Source organism: Mustelus asterias, chromosome 1 (genome assembly GCF_964213995.1).
Source record: "Mustelus asterias chromosome 1, sMusAst1.hap1.1, whole genome shotgun sequence".
In the NCBI taxonomy this organism is placed as follows: domain Eukaryota; kingdom Metazoa; phylum Chordata; class Chondrichthyes; order Carcharhiniformes; family Triakidae; genus Mustelus; species Mustelus asterias.
Window position 1 is genome coordinate 27,358,307 of NC_135801.1, and position 16,271 is coordinate 27,374,577.

General features: G+C 43.2%; 1 protein-coding gene across 1 annotated transcript in view; it reads right to left on the reverse strand.

Annotated features, from left to right (window-relative positions):
* ugl (ureidoglycolate lyase) overlaps positions 1–16,271 on the reverse strand; it is a 61,150-nt gene that overhangs the window by 8,130 nt on the left and 36,749 nt on the right. Inside the window, exons 9-14 of the mRNA XM_078210510.1 lie at positions 15,075–15,231; positions 13,930–14,128; positions 10,447–10,525; positions 8,595–8,687; positions 6,911–6,983; positions 3,919–3,986 (exon numbers count right to left, since the gene is read on the reverse strand). Coding sequence (XP_078066636.1) covers positions 3,919–3,986; positions 6,911–6,983; positions 8,595–8,687; positions 10,447–10,525; positions 13,930–14,128; positions 15,075–15,231 — 669 coding nt within the window. The remainder of the gene's footprint in view (positions 1–3,918; positions 3,987–6,910; positions 6,984–8,594; positions 8,688–10,446; positions 10,526–13,929; positions 14,129–15,074; positions 15,232–16,271) is intronic.

Genomic DNA, 16,271 nt, shown 5'->3' on the forward strand with positions numbered 1-16,271 from the left:
TACCCAGAGTCTCAGTGCAGCTTCAGAACTAGTAGATTGACAGTTGACATGATTTTCTCACTTCAGCAGGTACAGAAGAAGTGCCACAAACAGCAAAGGCCACTCTACGTTGCCTTGATTGACCTCGTCAAGGCTTTTGACCTTGTCAGCAGACGCAGACTCTTTAAATTGCTGTGGAAAATGGGCAGTCTGCCGTGACTTTTGGGTTTTGTTTTGTTCCACCAGAACAGGCACAGTTACAATGGAGCATTATCAGAGCTTTTCACAGCAGGGCTGTATACTGGTGCCAACTCTCTTTGTATATTTTTAACCATGCTGCTATTGTATGCTGTTAGCAACTCAAATGAGGGTGTCTACAAGTTGCTGTTTGCTGATGATGCCATACTGGCATTCCATACTGAATTTTACTTGCAACAGGTTCTAGATCGAAGCCTGCAAGGGGTTTGGACTGACAAATCAGCATTAGGAAGACCAAGGTTATGGACCTGGACTCTGCTTTCTGTCAACATCAATGACAACCTCCCTCTGGAGGTTGTTGACAACTTTAAAAATACCTTGAATCAATAATTATCAGCAACCTGTTGCTTGATGTCAAAAGCAATATTGAGAATGTGACGGACAACAGCGGGGGAATTGGTAGCACAGTGGTCTGGTCACTGGACTAGTAATCCAAGGCTCCTGGGGATGTTGGTTCAAATCCCACCATGGCAGATGGTAGAATTTGAAATCAATTTTTTTTAAAATCTGAAATTAAAACTCTAATAATGAAGCCACTGTCATTAAAATATCCTTTTAGGGAAGAAACACAAGTACCCTGTAGTTTCATTTGATTTATTATTATTACATGTATTAGCATACAGTGAAAAGTATTGTTTCTTGCGTGCTATACAGCCAGAGCATACCATTCATAGAGAAGGAAACGAGAGAGTGCAGAATGGAGTATTACAGTCATAGCTAGGGTGTAGATAAAGATCAACTTAATCCAAGGTAGGTACATTCAAAAATCTGATGGCAGCAGGGAAGAAACTGTTCTTGAGTCGGTTGGTACATGACTTCAGACTTTTGTATCTTTTTCCTGACGGAAGAAGATGGAAGAGAGAATGTCCAAGGTGCGTGGGGTCCTTAATTATGCTGGCTGTTTTTCCCAGGCAGCGGGAAGTGTAGACAGAGTCAATGGATGGGAGGCTGGTTTGCAAGATGGATTGGGCTACATATTTGCTTAATATCAAGGAAGCAAATAGCAAAATGACACCTTTTATCTACTGATATAAATAATACTACGGAATCTCTGTGGGTGGAGGTTAGGAACAGGAAGGGGTCGGTAACTTTGCTGGGTGTTTTCTATAGGCCGCCCAATAGTAACAGAGATGTTGAGGAGCAGATGGGGAAACAGATCCTGGAGAGATGTAGGAATAACAGAGTTGTCGTGATGGGAGATTTTAATTTCCCAAACATAGATTGGAATATCCCTAGGGCTAGGGGTTTGGATGGAGAGGAGTTTGTTAGGTGTGTCCAGGAGAGTTTCCTGACACAGTATGTGGATAAGCCTACTAGAGGAGAGGCTGTTCTTGATCTGGTGCTGGCTAATGAACCTGGACAGGTGGAGGATCTCTCGGTGGGTGAGCATCTTGGGGATAGCGATCATAATTCTATCTCCTTCACGATAGCATTGGAAAGAGAAAGGGTCAGGCAGGCTAGGAAAGTGTTTCTCTGGAGTAAAGGGAAATACAGTGTCATCAGGGAGGAAATTAGACGGGTAAATTGGAAGGAGGCATTCTTGGGGAAAAGTGCCGAAGGAAAGTGGAGGATTTTCAAGGAATGTTTGTCTGGAGCTCTGCATGACAACGTTCCGATGAGACAGGGGGGTGTTGGTAGGGTACGGGAACCGTGGTGCACGAAGGTTGTGATGAACCTGGTAAATAAGAAAAGAGAGGCGTACAGAAGGTTCAGAGAGCTAGGAGGTGTTAAGGATTTAGAGGAGTATACGCGATGTAGGAAGGAGCTTAAGAAGGAAATTAGGAGAGCGAGAAGGGGTCATGAGAAGACCTTGGCGGGTAAGATTAAGGAGAATCCCAAGGCTTTCTACAAATATGTCAAGAGTAAAAGGATGAGATGTGAAGGCATAGGACCCTTAAAAGGTGAAGGGGGAAAAGTTTGTGCGGAACCGTTAGAAATGGCGGAGGTGCTTAATGAATACTTTACCTCGGTATTCACGGTGGAAAGGGATCTGGGTGGTTGTACTGCTGGATTGCGGAGGACAGAAAGGATCGAGCATGTGGACATAAAGAAAGAGGATGTGTTGGAACTATTGAATGGCATCAAGGTTGGTAAGTCGCCGGGACCGGATGGGATGTACCCCAGGTTACTGTGGGAGGCGAGGGAGGAGATTGCGGAGCCTTTGGCGATGATCTTTGCATCGTCGATGGAGACGGGAGAGGTTCCGGAGGATTGGAGGATTGCGGATGTGGTCCCTATATTCAAGAAAGGGAACAGGGACAGCCCGGGAAATTACCGACCGGTGAGTCTAACCTCAGTGGTTGGTAAGTTGATGGAGAGGATCCTGAGAGACAGGATTTATGATCATCTAGAGAAGTTTAGTATGATCAAAAGTAGTCAGCACGGCTTTGTCAGGGGCAGGTCGTGCCTTACGAGCCTGGTTGAGTTCTTTGAAAATGTGACCAAGCACATTGACGAAGGAAGAGCGGTGGATGTGGTCTATATGGACTTCAGCAAAGCATTCGATAAGGTCCCCCATGCAAGACTTCTTGAGAAAGTGAGAGGGCATGGGATCCAAGGGGCTGTTGCCTTGTGGATCCAGAACTGGCTTGCCTGCAGAAGGCAGAGAGTGGCTGTGGAGGGGTCTTTCTCTGCATGGAGGTCAGTGACCAGTGGAGTGCCCCAGGGATCTGTTCTGGGACCCTTGCTGTTTGTCATTTTCATAAATGACCTGGATGAGGAAGTGGAGGGATGGGTTGGTAAGTTTGCTGACGACACCAAGGTAGGTGGTGTTGTGGATAGTTTGGAGGGATGTCAGAAGTTGCAGCGAGACATAGATAGAATGCAGGACTGGGCGGAGAAGTGGCAGATGGACTTCAACCCGGATAAGTGTGTGGTGATCCATTTTGGCAGATCCAATGGGATGGAGCAGCAGTATAAAATGAAGGGTACCATTCTTAGCAGTGTAGAGGATCAGAGGGACCTTGGGGTCCGGGTCCATAGGACTCTTAAATCGGCCTCGCAGGTGGAGGATGCGGTCAAGAAGGCGTATGGCGTACTAGCCTTCATTAATCGAGGGATTGAGTTTAGGAGTCGGGAGATAATGCTGCAGCTTTATAGGACCCTGGTTAGACCCCACTTGGAGTACTGCGCGCAGTTCTGGTCACCTCATTACAGGAAAGATGTTGAAGCCATTGAAAGGGTGCAGAGGAGATTTACAAGGATGTTGCCTGGATTGGGGGGCATGCCTTATGAGGATAGGTTGAGGGAGCTTGGTCTCTTCTCCCTGGAGAGACGAAGGATGAGAGGTGACCTGATAGAGGTTTACAAGATGTTGAGGGGTCTGGATAGGGTGGACTCTCAGAGGCTATTTCCAAGGGCTGAAATGGTTGCTACGAGAGGACACAGGTTTAAGGTGCTGGGGGGTAGGTACAGGGGGGATGTCAGGGGTAAGTTTTTCACTCAGAGGGTGGTGGGTGAGTGGAATCGGCTGACGTCGGTGGTGGTGGAGGCAAACTCGTTGGGGTCTTTTAAGAGACTTCTGGATGAGTACATGGGATTTAATGGGATTGAGGGCTATAGATAGGCCTAGAGGTGGGGATGTGATCGGCGCAACTTGTGGGCCGAAGGGCCTGTTTGTGCTGTGGCTTTCTATGTTCTATGTTCTATAATGACTATAATCTAAATGGGATAACATTGTACCTGTGATCGGGAAATCTCTGCAGTAGCTGAATCCTCCACCTGTCCCCGGAAGGAAAAGTGGCCTTGGCCTACAGTAAAAATAAAGTTGCTACAACTTACTTAAAATGAACATATAACCATTATGATTCAAACTCTTTCTAAGTCTATTGACAATGTTGGTATTAAAAATTAACATCCTTGCTCGTCACTTTCATTGTCAGTTATACACGGCACCAGTTGTTTGTGCAGAAAATGTCACAGTAACAGCCACACTTCTGGTAGATCAAGGGACAAGGATACAAATATCTCAAACTACACAAATGATGCCCCCTAAAGGCAAATTGACACTCCTAGTTCAAGTTGTCATATGAAGAATGATCAATTAGGCACAAACATGACATGTGCCCATCAGGGGAAGAGGAGTATGTGAGAAAATTATAACGGGTACAAAATACAATTTACAACTCAAATAAAATCACTTCTGAGAGATAAATTCTCTGGGTTTATTGTCTGAACTTGAAAAAATTAGGTGCAAGAAATTGATGCTTGTGCACGAAAGTCCATCAGTTTATTGAATCATTACAGTGCAGAAGGAGGCCATTCAGCCCATCGAGCCTGCACTGATTCTCTGACAACAATCCCACCCAGGCCCTATCCATGTAACCCCATGTATTTGCCCCATATACCCTCCAACCTGCATATCTTAGGACACCTAAGGGGGCAATTTAGCTTGGCCAATCCACCTAACCTGCACATCTTTGGACTGTGGAAGGAAACCGGAGGAAACCCATGCAGACACGGGAGGAATGTGAAAACTCCACACAGTCACTCGAGGCCAGATGTGAACCCAGGTTTCTGGAGCTGTGAGGCAGCAGTGCTAACCACCGTGCCGCCCTTAAAAGGCAGAATGCTCTCCTCTTTTGACTGATATTTTTAGAGTTAAAACTGGGCGCAAATTGGGGTGGAGTCTGTCTTCTTGTCACAGATACCCGTGTCCCCACACACCCTATCCTTCAGAATCTCATCCCCTCCTCTATATAGTACAGTATTTGGGGAAGGAAGGCTACCTGTTTCAAGAGTCCACTGTAAGTTACCACCACTCTTAGCAGAAAAGCTGTCAAGAGAAAAATCAAAATCTCATGCAAATTAGCAGCAGCAGCCATTCAGCTCCTCGAGCATGCTCCACCATTCAACAGGATCATGGCTGATCTGATTTTGGCCTCAACTCCACATTCCTACCTAACCCAATAACTTTTGATCCCTTGTTAAGTCAAGAATCTATCTAACTCTGTATTGAAAATATTTATTGACCCTGCCTCCACTGCTCTCTGGGAAAGTATGTTCCAAACACTTACAAGCCTCAAAGAAAAAGCTTCTCCTAATTTCCATCTTAAATGGAGATCCCTTATTTTTAAATTGTGTCCCCCTAGTTCTAGTCTCTCCCACAAGGGGACACCCTTTCAGCATCCAACCTGTCAAGCCCTTCAGGATCTTATTTGTTTTAGTAAGGTTACCTCTCAATCGTCTAAACGCCAGTAGATACATGCTCAACTTTTTCTCATAAGATAGCCAACCCCCACCCCAACCCAGGTATCAGTCGAGTGAACTTTCTCTGAACTTCTTCAAACGCATTTATCTCCTTTCTTAAATAAGGAGACCAAAATTGTTCACAATATTCCAGATATGGTCTCACCAATGCCCTACACAATAGTAGTAAAACGTTGCTAGTTTTTAAAATTCTATCCCCCTTGCAATAAACAACAATATTCCATTTGCCTTCCCAATCATTTGCTCCAACTGCATACTAACATTTTGTGATTCCTGTATCAGGACACCCAGATCCCTCTGTTCCTCAGAGTTCTATAATCTCTCTCCATATAATCATTATGCTGCTTTTCTATTCTTCCTGCACAGTTTTACATTATACTCCATTTGCCAAATTTTTGCCACTCAATGAACCTATCTATATCTTGTTGCAGAATCCTTATGTTCTCTGTACAACTTACTTTCCTACCTACCTTTGTATCATAGGCAAATTTAACAATCTATACATTTGCTCCCTTCATTCAAGTCATTGATATAAATTGTAAACAATTGAGGCCGAACACTGATCCTATGGCCATTCGTCACTTCTTGCCAACAGAAAATGCCCATTTAATGTCTACTCTTTGTTTGTTGTAACTAATCCTCTATCCATGCTAATATGTTAGCCCCATCCTCCCACGACACCGAGTTCTTATTTTGTGTAGTAACCTTTGATGTGGCACCTTGTCAATTGCCTTCTAAAAATCTAAGTACGGCACATCCTGAAATTCCCCTTTGTCCACGTTACTTGTTATTTCCTCAGAGAACACCAATAAATTCTTCAAACTTGGGTTTCTCATCCATTTCTCCTCCCCATTGGAGTTACAGATTTATTTGAGACTCATTTTGTGCCGGGCATTTTGGTATGTCGAATTGTTAGTCACACCCATTCTGATTTGCTAGTTATGGGTTGTGCATTATAATCCAGCTAAGTTTACCACTGCCCTCCTTTCTCCTCCAAACCTGCAGTTTGTCATCATAGCAAGGAGCCCCATCTAGTGGCTTAATTGCTAAACCTGCTTTCCAAGCAGCAGATTGAGAACTGACAGACAGCTCAGAGACTCGCGCTGAAAATCTCCACCCTCGTTCGCAACTGGGATTCTCCAGTGCTGCTGAAAGTGAATGGGTTTTGGCTGGAATGCCAAATTCTCCGTTCTCACTTGCAGCGGGGCAGACACGGATGGGTTCAGAGAATCCCACCCTTGGATTTATCAATCTAGCTGGGAGATAGCCATTGAAATATCAGGCTGCCTTTGGCTTCAGCTATACCCACAACCTTCTATCAGATCAGATTAAAGAGGGATAGGGTGGGCAAATTTGTTCAATTTCCACCTGTTGGACTAAAGACATATCAAGTGTAAGGAGTTAGTCATTCACATCTCTAACTTGAAACTAATCACTGAAAAAAAATTTCTAAAACTTTCCTTACCTCTTAGCCATGCTTCTATGAAGAGAATCCCAACTCCAATGTTGTATTTTAGTCCATGCAGGGTAACTCCACCCTACATATTGAAAAACATAAGATGCATTAAAGCACATCTCTGTTTGTTTCAGATATGTTTCATATCTTCACATACATTTTTGTCGCTTTGAGGAACAGTGGGGGAGCGATCGAAGGATTAGTTGCTGCAATAACTCAAGGCCACTCAATGAGGCAAATGATTAACCAAAGGGTTTATTAATAATAACTATATACATGAAGGGTTCAATAGCATGACCAATACAGGTCTACTCCCAACAGCACCCTAACTCCAACTGCCCTCTACTCCCAACAGCACCCTAACTCCAACTGCCGGGACTGATCACCCTCGCTCCTGACTGGCTCTGTTTCACACTCTCATGCTCCATTGGCTCCAGCCCAGTCACATAGCCCTTGAAGGATCACCTCTTAAAGGGGGCCACGCTACCACACTTGTGATCTAATTGGCTGAGAATTATGTAGATAAGTGCAAAGATTATGGGTATTATCTTGGCGTGCATTTGCCCCACTGGAAATGGAGTTCATACTGCTCCAATTCAGTGCCTATTTGGCTCAGTGGTTACACACTTGGCTCTGAGTAACAAGATTGTGGTTTCAATCTATACCCCAGGCCTTGAATATGCAATTTCCTGTGACACTCCAGTGCAGTATTGAGGGTTTTCTCCATTATCTGGGTGAATGCTAAATTGAAGTCCCATCTGCCTGTTCCATGATCTAAGGGTGCGTTAAATAGTCTATGGCACTCTGCGATGATCCGAGCATTCTGACCAGCAGGTCCTCTTCAAAATCACCTGGGGAGATGGCGAGCATAAGAACAATTACATTTCACATGAACCAAATTAATTTTCCTTTTTATTAATTTTAAAAGAAATTATCAGTTGAACAAAAAAATGTTGTCTTTGTACCTTTTAGGAACTTCTAAAAAGCAATGTTTAAATATTATAATAAAAGTAAAATACTGCAGATGCTGGAAATCTGAAATAAAAAGAGAAAATGTTGGGAAAACTCAGCAGGTCTGGCAGCATCAGTGGAGAGAGAAACAGAGTTAACTTTTCACGTCCAATATGACTTTTCTTCAGAGCTAAAAGCTTTTAACTCTTCAAGATGTCATACGGACCCGAAACCTTAACTCTGTTTCACCGATGCTGCCAGATCTGCTCACTTTCTGTTTTGAATATGTTTGAATATTATATCGATTTAGTGGATGCTATCTGGATTGCCTTTTACATAGTGTAAGATAAAACAATTTGGTTTACATAATGTTAGTTAACCTTTTCTATTTACACACATCAATTTCACACTTACTTTCTTTAACTGCACCAGAAAACCATGTTAATTTTCTGAAAGATGTGCAGGTTAGGTTGATTGGCCATGATAAATTGACCCTAGTGTCAGGGGGATTAGCAGAGTAAATATGTGGGGTTACGGGAATAGGGTCTGGGTGGAATTGTGGTCGGTGCAGACTCAATGGGCCGAATGGCTTCCTTCTGCACTGTAGGGATTCTATAATTCCTTAAATGTCCATATCCTGCAATATCAGTTTTACTCTCTGTTACACTGGAACAGTACTGGTTGATTAAAAGAATTCTTGCAATTTCTTTACGCAAATCAGCCATGAGCTTAGCATACTTACAGAAGGCATGGTAAGCAGAGCACTGGGAGTCACATTCACATCTTCTCGTAGGACATGCAGCTGATTGGGTCCCTTTGTGTGTTCTAGGAACAGCTGACATTGAACAAGCCAATAACATGAATGTCAATGAACTGAAATTCATCTGAAACATAGCACTATTTCCAAACAGGAAAAAAACAGTGAATAAAAGAACAAAGCACAAAACAGGATTAAGTTACTTGTGCTTTAAGAGCCAGATTTCCAAGGCTCAAGGTTCACATGAAGCCCATCCCTGTGCATCCCTGCTCTGAGTAGCCATCCTTGTGGCCTCTTACTGAGACTGAGAATTTATCTCCAAACTGTAGGCAAGTTGGACAGTACCCACAAGGAGCTTGCTTGATATTAATCAAACTCATTTCACACGACCAGCAAAAGGAGGAAACTTACAGAATTTTAACTTAGAAAAAACTTGCATTTATTTAGCACCATTCATTGCCTCAGGATGTCCCAAATCACTTTACAGCCAATAAAATGTATTGGAACATAGCAAATGCAGCAGCCAATTTCCATACAGCAATACCTCATCAATGTCAAAGACATATTGGCCAGATCTGCTTGAGAAAGGGATAAATATTGGCCAGAAACCCTGCAAGAACTCTCCAAATCTTTCTGAACATGGGATCTTTTACATCCACCAGCTGGGAGGGCAGGCAGTTTTAGCTGTCTCAATTGAAAGATAACGGGCAGGATTTTCACCTACACTCACCCTAAAGTCGGAAAATCCCGTCCGAAGTCAATGGACCTTTGCATGGTCCATGTCCCGCCCGCTACAATTCCCATGGCAGGTGGAAAATTCTGCCCAACCTCTCACCATTTCAACACTTGCTCCATGTTGCACTGGACTGTCAGCCTGGAATTTGGACTCAAGTCTCTGGAGTGGGACTTGAGTGTATAATCTTTGGATTCAGAGGTAAAAGTTCTACTATGGAGCCCAGGCTGATTCCTTGGTTAACTTGACATGTGCAGAAACCTATCACATTTTTAAGATTCTTGAAACAATTTGCCTAATATGAAATGCACATTCTCTCCCCACAGGGACCCATCTGACTTGTTTAAGTCCAGAAAGCTTAAGGGCAGTTGGGTGGAACCAAGACTTAAAAGAGTATCAATATCAGGTTCCTGTTGCTTGTCAAAATAGGGCCAGCTTTCAGGGCCACCTGGAGCCCAGTGGGAATAACCCCAGCCCTTAGCGAGAGGGCTACCTCTCCAGGTTCCATTTGTGAGCCAGACTGGCCGGTCAGTGATCAATAGCACATTCCATAGCATAATGACTGTTCAAAATTTCAAATTACTTTAAACAAATCATTTTCATTTGTAGCATTTTATCACATCCTTGGGACTTACTAAAGCACCCATATCATTTGGATTTGACACGCAGTTGCTATTTCTGTATAGGTGGATGCAACTGCCAATTTGTGCGCAGTGAGGTGCCAGAACAAAGGAGAGTTGGAGAAAGATGTTGGTTAGGACCACTGAGAGAATTCTTCAGTGGCAGTAGAATCTTTTATATCAGCCTGTATTGGCAGACAGCACTACAGTTTTAACATTTTGTCCAAAAGACATCAATGAAGTGTTGTCTGTAATCGTGTGCTTGGGTCCTGGAGTGGAAATTGATCCCACAATACGCTGACTCAAAAGATCGAACGACTATTACTTAGGCAAGCTGACATTTCAGTTTCTAAGTTAAATAAAATACGTGATATAAATTAATCTTTGCAAACAGCAATTCTAGTAACCGCAATGACTGTGCACATGCAGGTATTTTGTTCAGAACTTATAACATGCAGAATACATAAGATATGTGTTAAATTACCTTTGTCATTGGCTCAATCAAATCCAGATCAAACACCATGAATCCATCAACTCCAGCATTTATTTCAAGTAGCTTCAAACTAAAGCATTTATATGATATTGTTAGATTCTGCATTGAACAAGCCAACTAGAAGAACAATAGTTGTGTATCGATGAAAAAAGGGACATTCTGTTGAAGCTTTTTGTCTTGCACTCATCGGGACAGATGGATGAGTACCAAATTTCAAAGGGAATAACAATTTATACTGCATGGTGAGCTCTGATTGGTCTAGGCATTGCCATGGGGAATGCACCAGAGAATAGTTTCCCGCCAAGCATTTTTTTAATTGAAAAAGATGCAATGTTTGGACATAGAGTCATAGAGGTTTACAGCATGGAAACAGGCCCTTCAGTCCAACTTGTCCATCCCGCCCAGTTTTTACCATGAAGCTAATCCCAATTGCCTGCGTTTGGCCCATATCCCTCTATACTCATCTTACCTATGTAACCGTAAATGCTTTTTAAAAGACAAAATTGTACCCGCCTCTACCTCTGGCAAGTCGTTCCAGAAACACACGATGCTGTGTGTGAAAAAACCGATCCTCTGGACCCTTTTGTGTCTCTCCCCTCTAACCTTAAACCTATGCCCTCCGGTTTTAGACTCACATTCCCTTGGGAAAAGATGTTGACAATCTACCTTATTTATGCCCCTCATTATTTTATAGACCTCTATAAGATCACCCCTATGCCTCCTACCCGCTAGGGAAAAAAGTCCCAGTCAATCCAGCCTCTCCTTATAACTCAAACCATCAAGTCCTGGCAGCATCCTTGTAAATATTTTCTGCACTCTTTCTAGTTTAATAATATCCTTTCTATAATAGGGTGACCAGAACTGTTCACAGTATTCCAAGTGTGGCCTTACCAATGTCTTGTACAACTTCAACAAGACGTCCCAACTCCTGTATTCAATGTTCTGACCAAATGAAACCAAGCATGCTGAATGCTTTCTTCACCACCCTGTCCACCTGTGACTCCACTTTCAAGGAGCTATGAACCTGTACCCCTAGATTTCTTTGTTCTGTAAATCTCCCCAATGCCCTACCATTAACTGAGTAAGTCCTGCCCTGGTTCGGTCTACCAAAATGCATCACCTCACATTTATCTAAATTAAACTATATCTGCCATTCATCAGCCCATTGGCCCAATTGATTAAGTGACTGTTGCAATCCTAGATAACTTTCTTCACTGTCCACTATGCCGCTAATCTTGGTGTCATCTGCAAACTTACTAACCAAGCCTCCTAAATTCCCATCTAAATCATTAATATAAATGACAAACAACAGTGGACCCAGCACTGATCCCTGAGGCACACCACTGGTCACAGGCCTCCAGTTTGAAAAACAATCCTCTACAACCACCCTCTGTCTTCTGTCATCAAGCCAATTTTGTATCCAATTGGCTACCTCACCCTGGATCCCATGAGATTTAATCTTATGCAACAACCTACCATGTGGTCAAAGGCCTTGCTGAAGTCCATATAGACAACGTCAACTGCATTGCCTTCATCTACCTTCTTGGTTACCCCTTCAAAATTTCAATCAAATTCATGAGACATGATTTTCCACTCACAAAGCCATGCTGACTGTCCCTAATCAGTCTTTGTCCCTCTAAATGTCTGTAGATCCTGTCTCTCAGAATACCTTTGAACAACTTACCCACTACAGACATCAGGCTCACCAGCCTGTAGTTCCCAGGCTTTTCCATGCAGCCCTTTTTAAACAAGGCACAACATTTGCCACCCTCCAATCTTCAGGCACCTCACCTGTGGCTGTCGATGTTCAAATATCTCCGCAAGGGGACCCGCAATTTCTTCCCTAACCTCCCACAATGTCCTGGGATATACTTCATCAGGTCCCAGGGATTTATCTACCTTGATGCGCTTTCCAGCACCTCCTTCTCTGTAATATGTACACTCCTCAAGACATCACTATCTAGTTCCCTTACATCCATGCTTTTCTCAACAGTAAATATCAGTGAGAAATATTCATTTAGGATCTCTTGTGGATCCACACGTAGATGACCTTGTTGATCATTCAAAGGCCCTATTCTTTCCCTAGTTACTCTTTTGCCCTTTATGTATTTGTAGAAGCTCTTTGGATTCTCCTTTGCCTTATCTGCCAAAGCAATGTGGTGTCCCTTTTTGCCCTCCTGATTTCTCCCTTAACTCTGCTCCGACACCCTCAAGGGATCCACTTGATCCCAGCTGCCGATGCATGTCATATGCCTCCTTCTTCTTTTTGACCAGGGCCTCAACGTCCCGAGTCATCCAGGGTTCCCTACTTCCATCAGCCTTGCCCTTCATCTAAAAGGAATGTGCTTACCCTGAATCCTGAACCCTGGTTAACACAATTTTGAAAGCCTCCCACTTACCAGCTGTCCCTTTGCCTGCCAACAGGCTCCTCCAATCAACTTTTGAAAGTTCCTGTCTGATCTCATCAAAATTGGCCTTGCCCAATTTAGAATTTTAACTTTTGGGCCAGACCTATCATTCTCCATAGACACGTTCTTTCTGTTTACCGAGGACAGGATCTTGCGTATGAATATATATGTAGATTCTAGTAAGTGTAAGTGAACCACACTGAGAACTATGGGGAATGGAATGCATTGCGACAGAGCCTTACAACTAACTTCAGTGACCCTGGTTTAGGGAGGGAACAATATAAGCAAGAGTTCTATTTCTGATCATCATCCAAGATTGAACCTTTCTGGTTTATGCAATTTAGTAGCACATTTATCCACACAGCTTTCATTTTTATAAGTCAACTATTTCATTGAATGGAGTTTAATTAGAACTGTTTTGAAGATAAGTGATTTTAAAGGAAGACAGGGTGTATCTCAAATACGTTGTTCTGAATACTAGCCCCCACCGCAGTCTATGGGGAGGCGACAGATGGACTATTAATCCGGAAACTCAGTTTTGGGGATCTGGGTTTGAATCCCACCACGGCAGATGGTGGAATCTGAATTCAATTTTTTAAAAATCTGGAATTAAGAATCTACTGATGACCATGAAACCATTGTCGATTGTCGGAAAAACCCATTTGGTTCACTTATGTCTTTTAGGGAAGGAAATTTGCTGTCCTCACCCAGTTGGCCTACATGTGACTCCAGAGCCACAGTAGTGTGGTTGACTCTCAACTGCCCTTCAAGGACAACTAGGGATGGATAATAAATGCTGGCCAGCCAGCGACGCCCATGTCCCACGAATGAATATAAAAAAAATCTACTCATTGTGAATGCAGTAAGAAGTCTCACAACACCAAGTTAAAGTCCAACAGGTTTATTTGGTATCACAAGCCCACTCACCTGATGAAGGAGCAGCACTCCGAAATCTCGTGATACCAAATAAACCTGTTGGAATTTAACCTGGTATTGTGAGACGTCTTACGCCCACCCCAGTCCAATGCCGGCATCTCCACATCATTGTGAATGTAGCCATACGTACCGTGTGACAATTTCTGTGACTCTCTGGTACTCCGAGCTGTTCTTATTTTGGGGCAGTAACAGTGCTGCCATTCCTCCAGTGGCCAAAGCACCTCGTTTATGACAGGTCTTTACTAGAAGATCCATGTAACTCTTCAGGAACAGTTTCTCCATATTCACATATTTACTGCGGTCTGGTAAAAGGAACTCCTGACGACAGCCTGAAAAATGATGTTTGTGAAATGAATTGTGTGTACTCCTATTTCTCATAGACAGAATATTTTATTCTGCCTCACATTGTTTGGATCTGATCATTCAGCGCCTTCCTAAAATCAGAGCCTAATGCTGTAGGAAAACAGGCGTGGGGGATCCATAGTTTCTTATTCTGTGACATAGCCTATCATAGCCTACACTAAAAAGGTCCAACAGTACATTGGCAGGTATCTAAACATTTCCAAAGGATTATCAACAAAGCCATTGGAGATGTTCCACGAGTGAAATTTTAAAGAAAGTCATCCAATAAAACAATTCCACCAGGAGAACTGTGTGAACTGAACTGTGTTGTCACCAATTCCCCTAAGAGCAGCTACAATGGAAGTTGTGAGGAGTTAAACAATGCAGCTGAATTCTGAGGGTAACACAGTAAGACCCTCTCAAAAAGTAAGCAACACGATGAGTAAACTTCTCCATTCACTAACAGTTGCGCAGCTTTGTCATAGAATGTCTGAGGAAACAGGCCATTCGGCCCGACTGCTCGAAGCCTACGTTTACAGTCCACATGAGTTTGCTCCCACTGATCTTCATCTCACCCTAATTAGAAAATCCTTATATTCCTTTCTCCCCCATGGATTTACCGAGCTTTCCCTTAAAGGCACTGTGCTATTTTCTTCAAATAGTCCAAGTGCTCACAAGTTTGACATTTTAACCACTCTCTGATAAAGAGGCTCCTGGATACCATTTTGGATTTATTGGTGACTAATTTAAATTAATGACACAAGTTTTGAACTCCCCCAGAAGTGGACTTGCACTTTCATTGGTTTTTTTTCATTTCCCTTAGAGCCACCTTTATAGAATGTGACAGATTGAAACTAGGTGTCTTGGTAATTTGAAACCAACCAAGTAACTATTCTCCCAAATGTTAATATGAATCGAGTTGTTCCTGCTCACCAAGTTTGTTTACAAAAGAGGCTGAGTAATCCCAGATTCCACAGTTTAACCCAGCAGAATGGTCTCTCAGTTCATAGAGAATCTCCTCCATCTCAAACGTAGCCACGATGTTTTCTATCAAGACAGTGGCTTTGATAGAACCAATTGGTAAACCCAACTGGAAACAAAGAAATACAGTGAGGTTAATGGTGTTGCGGCACTGTTTTGGGGTTGTAGACTCCATTTTATGTGTTGAGGATGTAATTAGACCATCAGGTCATATTCTTTAGCTAATGACAGTTTAAAAGAGAGAAGGACAGTTTTGCTAGCACACTTACACACAGGGTTCCTCTGGACAGTGTGTTGCTAACCTTGACCAAATTGTCAGGTACCAAACCAAAGAAAATGAAGTACCATGGTTAACTGAGACATCAGGTGAACTCAACTAATGTGACCAAAGGGCGGCACGGTGGCACAGTGGTTAGCACTGCTGCCTCACACACCAGGGACCTGGGTTCAATACCGGCCTTGGGTTCCTGTCTGTGGGGAGTTTGCACGTTCTTCTCATGTCTGCGAGGGTTTCCTCTGGGTGCTCCGGTTTCCTCCCTCACTCCAAAGATGTACAGGCTAGGTGGATTGGCCATGCTAAATTGCCGCTTAGTGTCAGGGGGATTCGCAGGGTAAATTCATGGGGTTATGGGGATGGGGCCTGGGTGGGATTGTTGTCGGTGCAGCTTGATGGGCCGAATGGCTTCCTTCTGCACTGTAGAGATTCTGTGATTCTATTCTATGATTCTATGAAAGTAGCACAGAGTGACACATTCCTGTGAATTCTGGTGCAGCGAGCAACTCTTACCGGTCGCATTTCCACTGCCGAGTCAGAAGTTGCGAGCAGAAACTGGAGCTCCACAAGCATATTTGTATTGGGTGGATATGGATGTCATTGTATGACTTGTGGGAGTCCATAAACCCTCTTGCATAAAGGACCATCTATTCTACCAGGTGGATATGGTTTACAGACATGGGAGGGAAGTTTGTGTCACAACATTACAGACACTAAACCAGCCTGCGCATTCTTCCAGAACTTCAAACAACTTCTCCAAAGTGAAGAATGTGAAGATATGGAAACAATTTGTAGTTCAGGGAGGTACCAGCATTTTCAGGAAAGGAACTGAAAAATCAGCAACACCCAACTTTCTGAAGTGCCATGTCTAAACA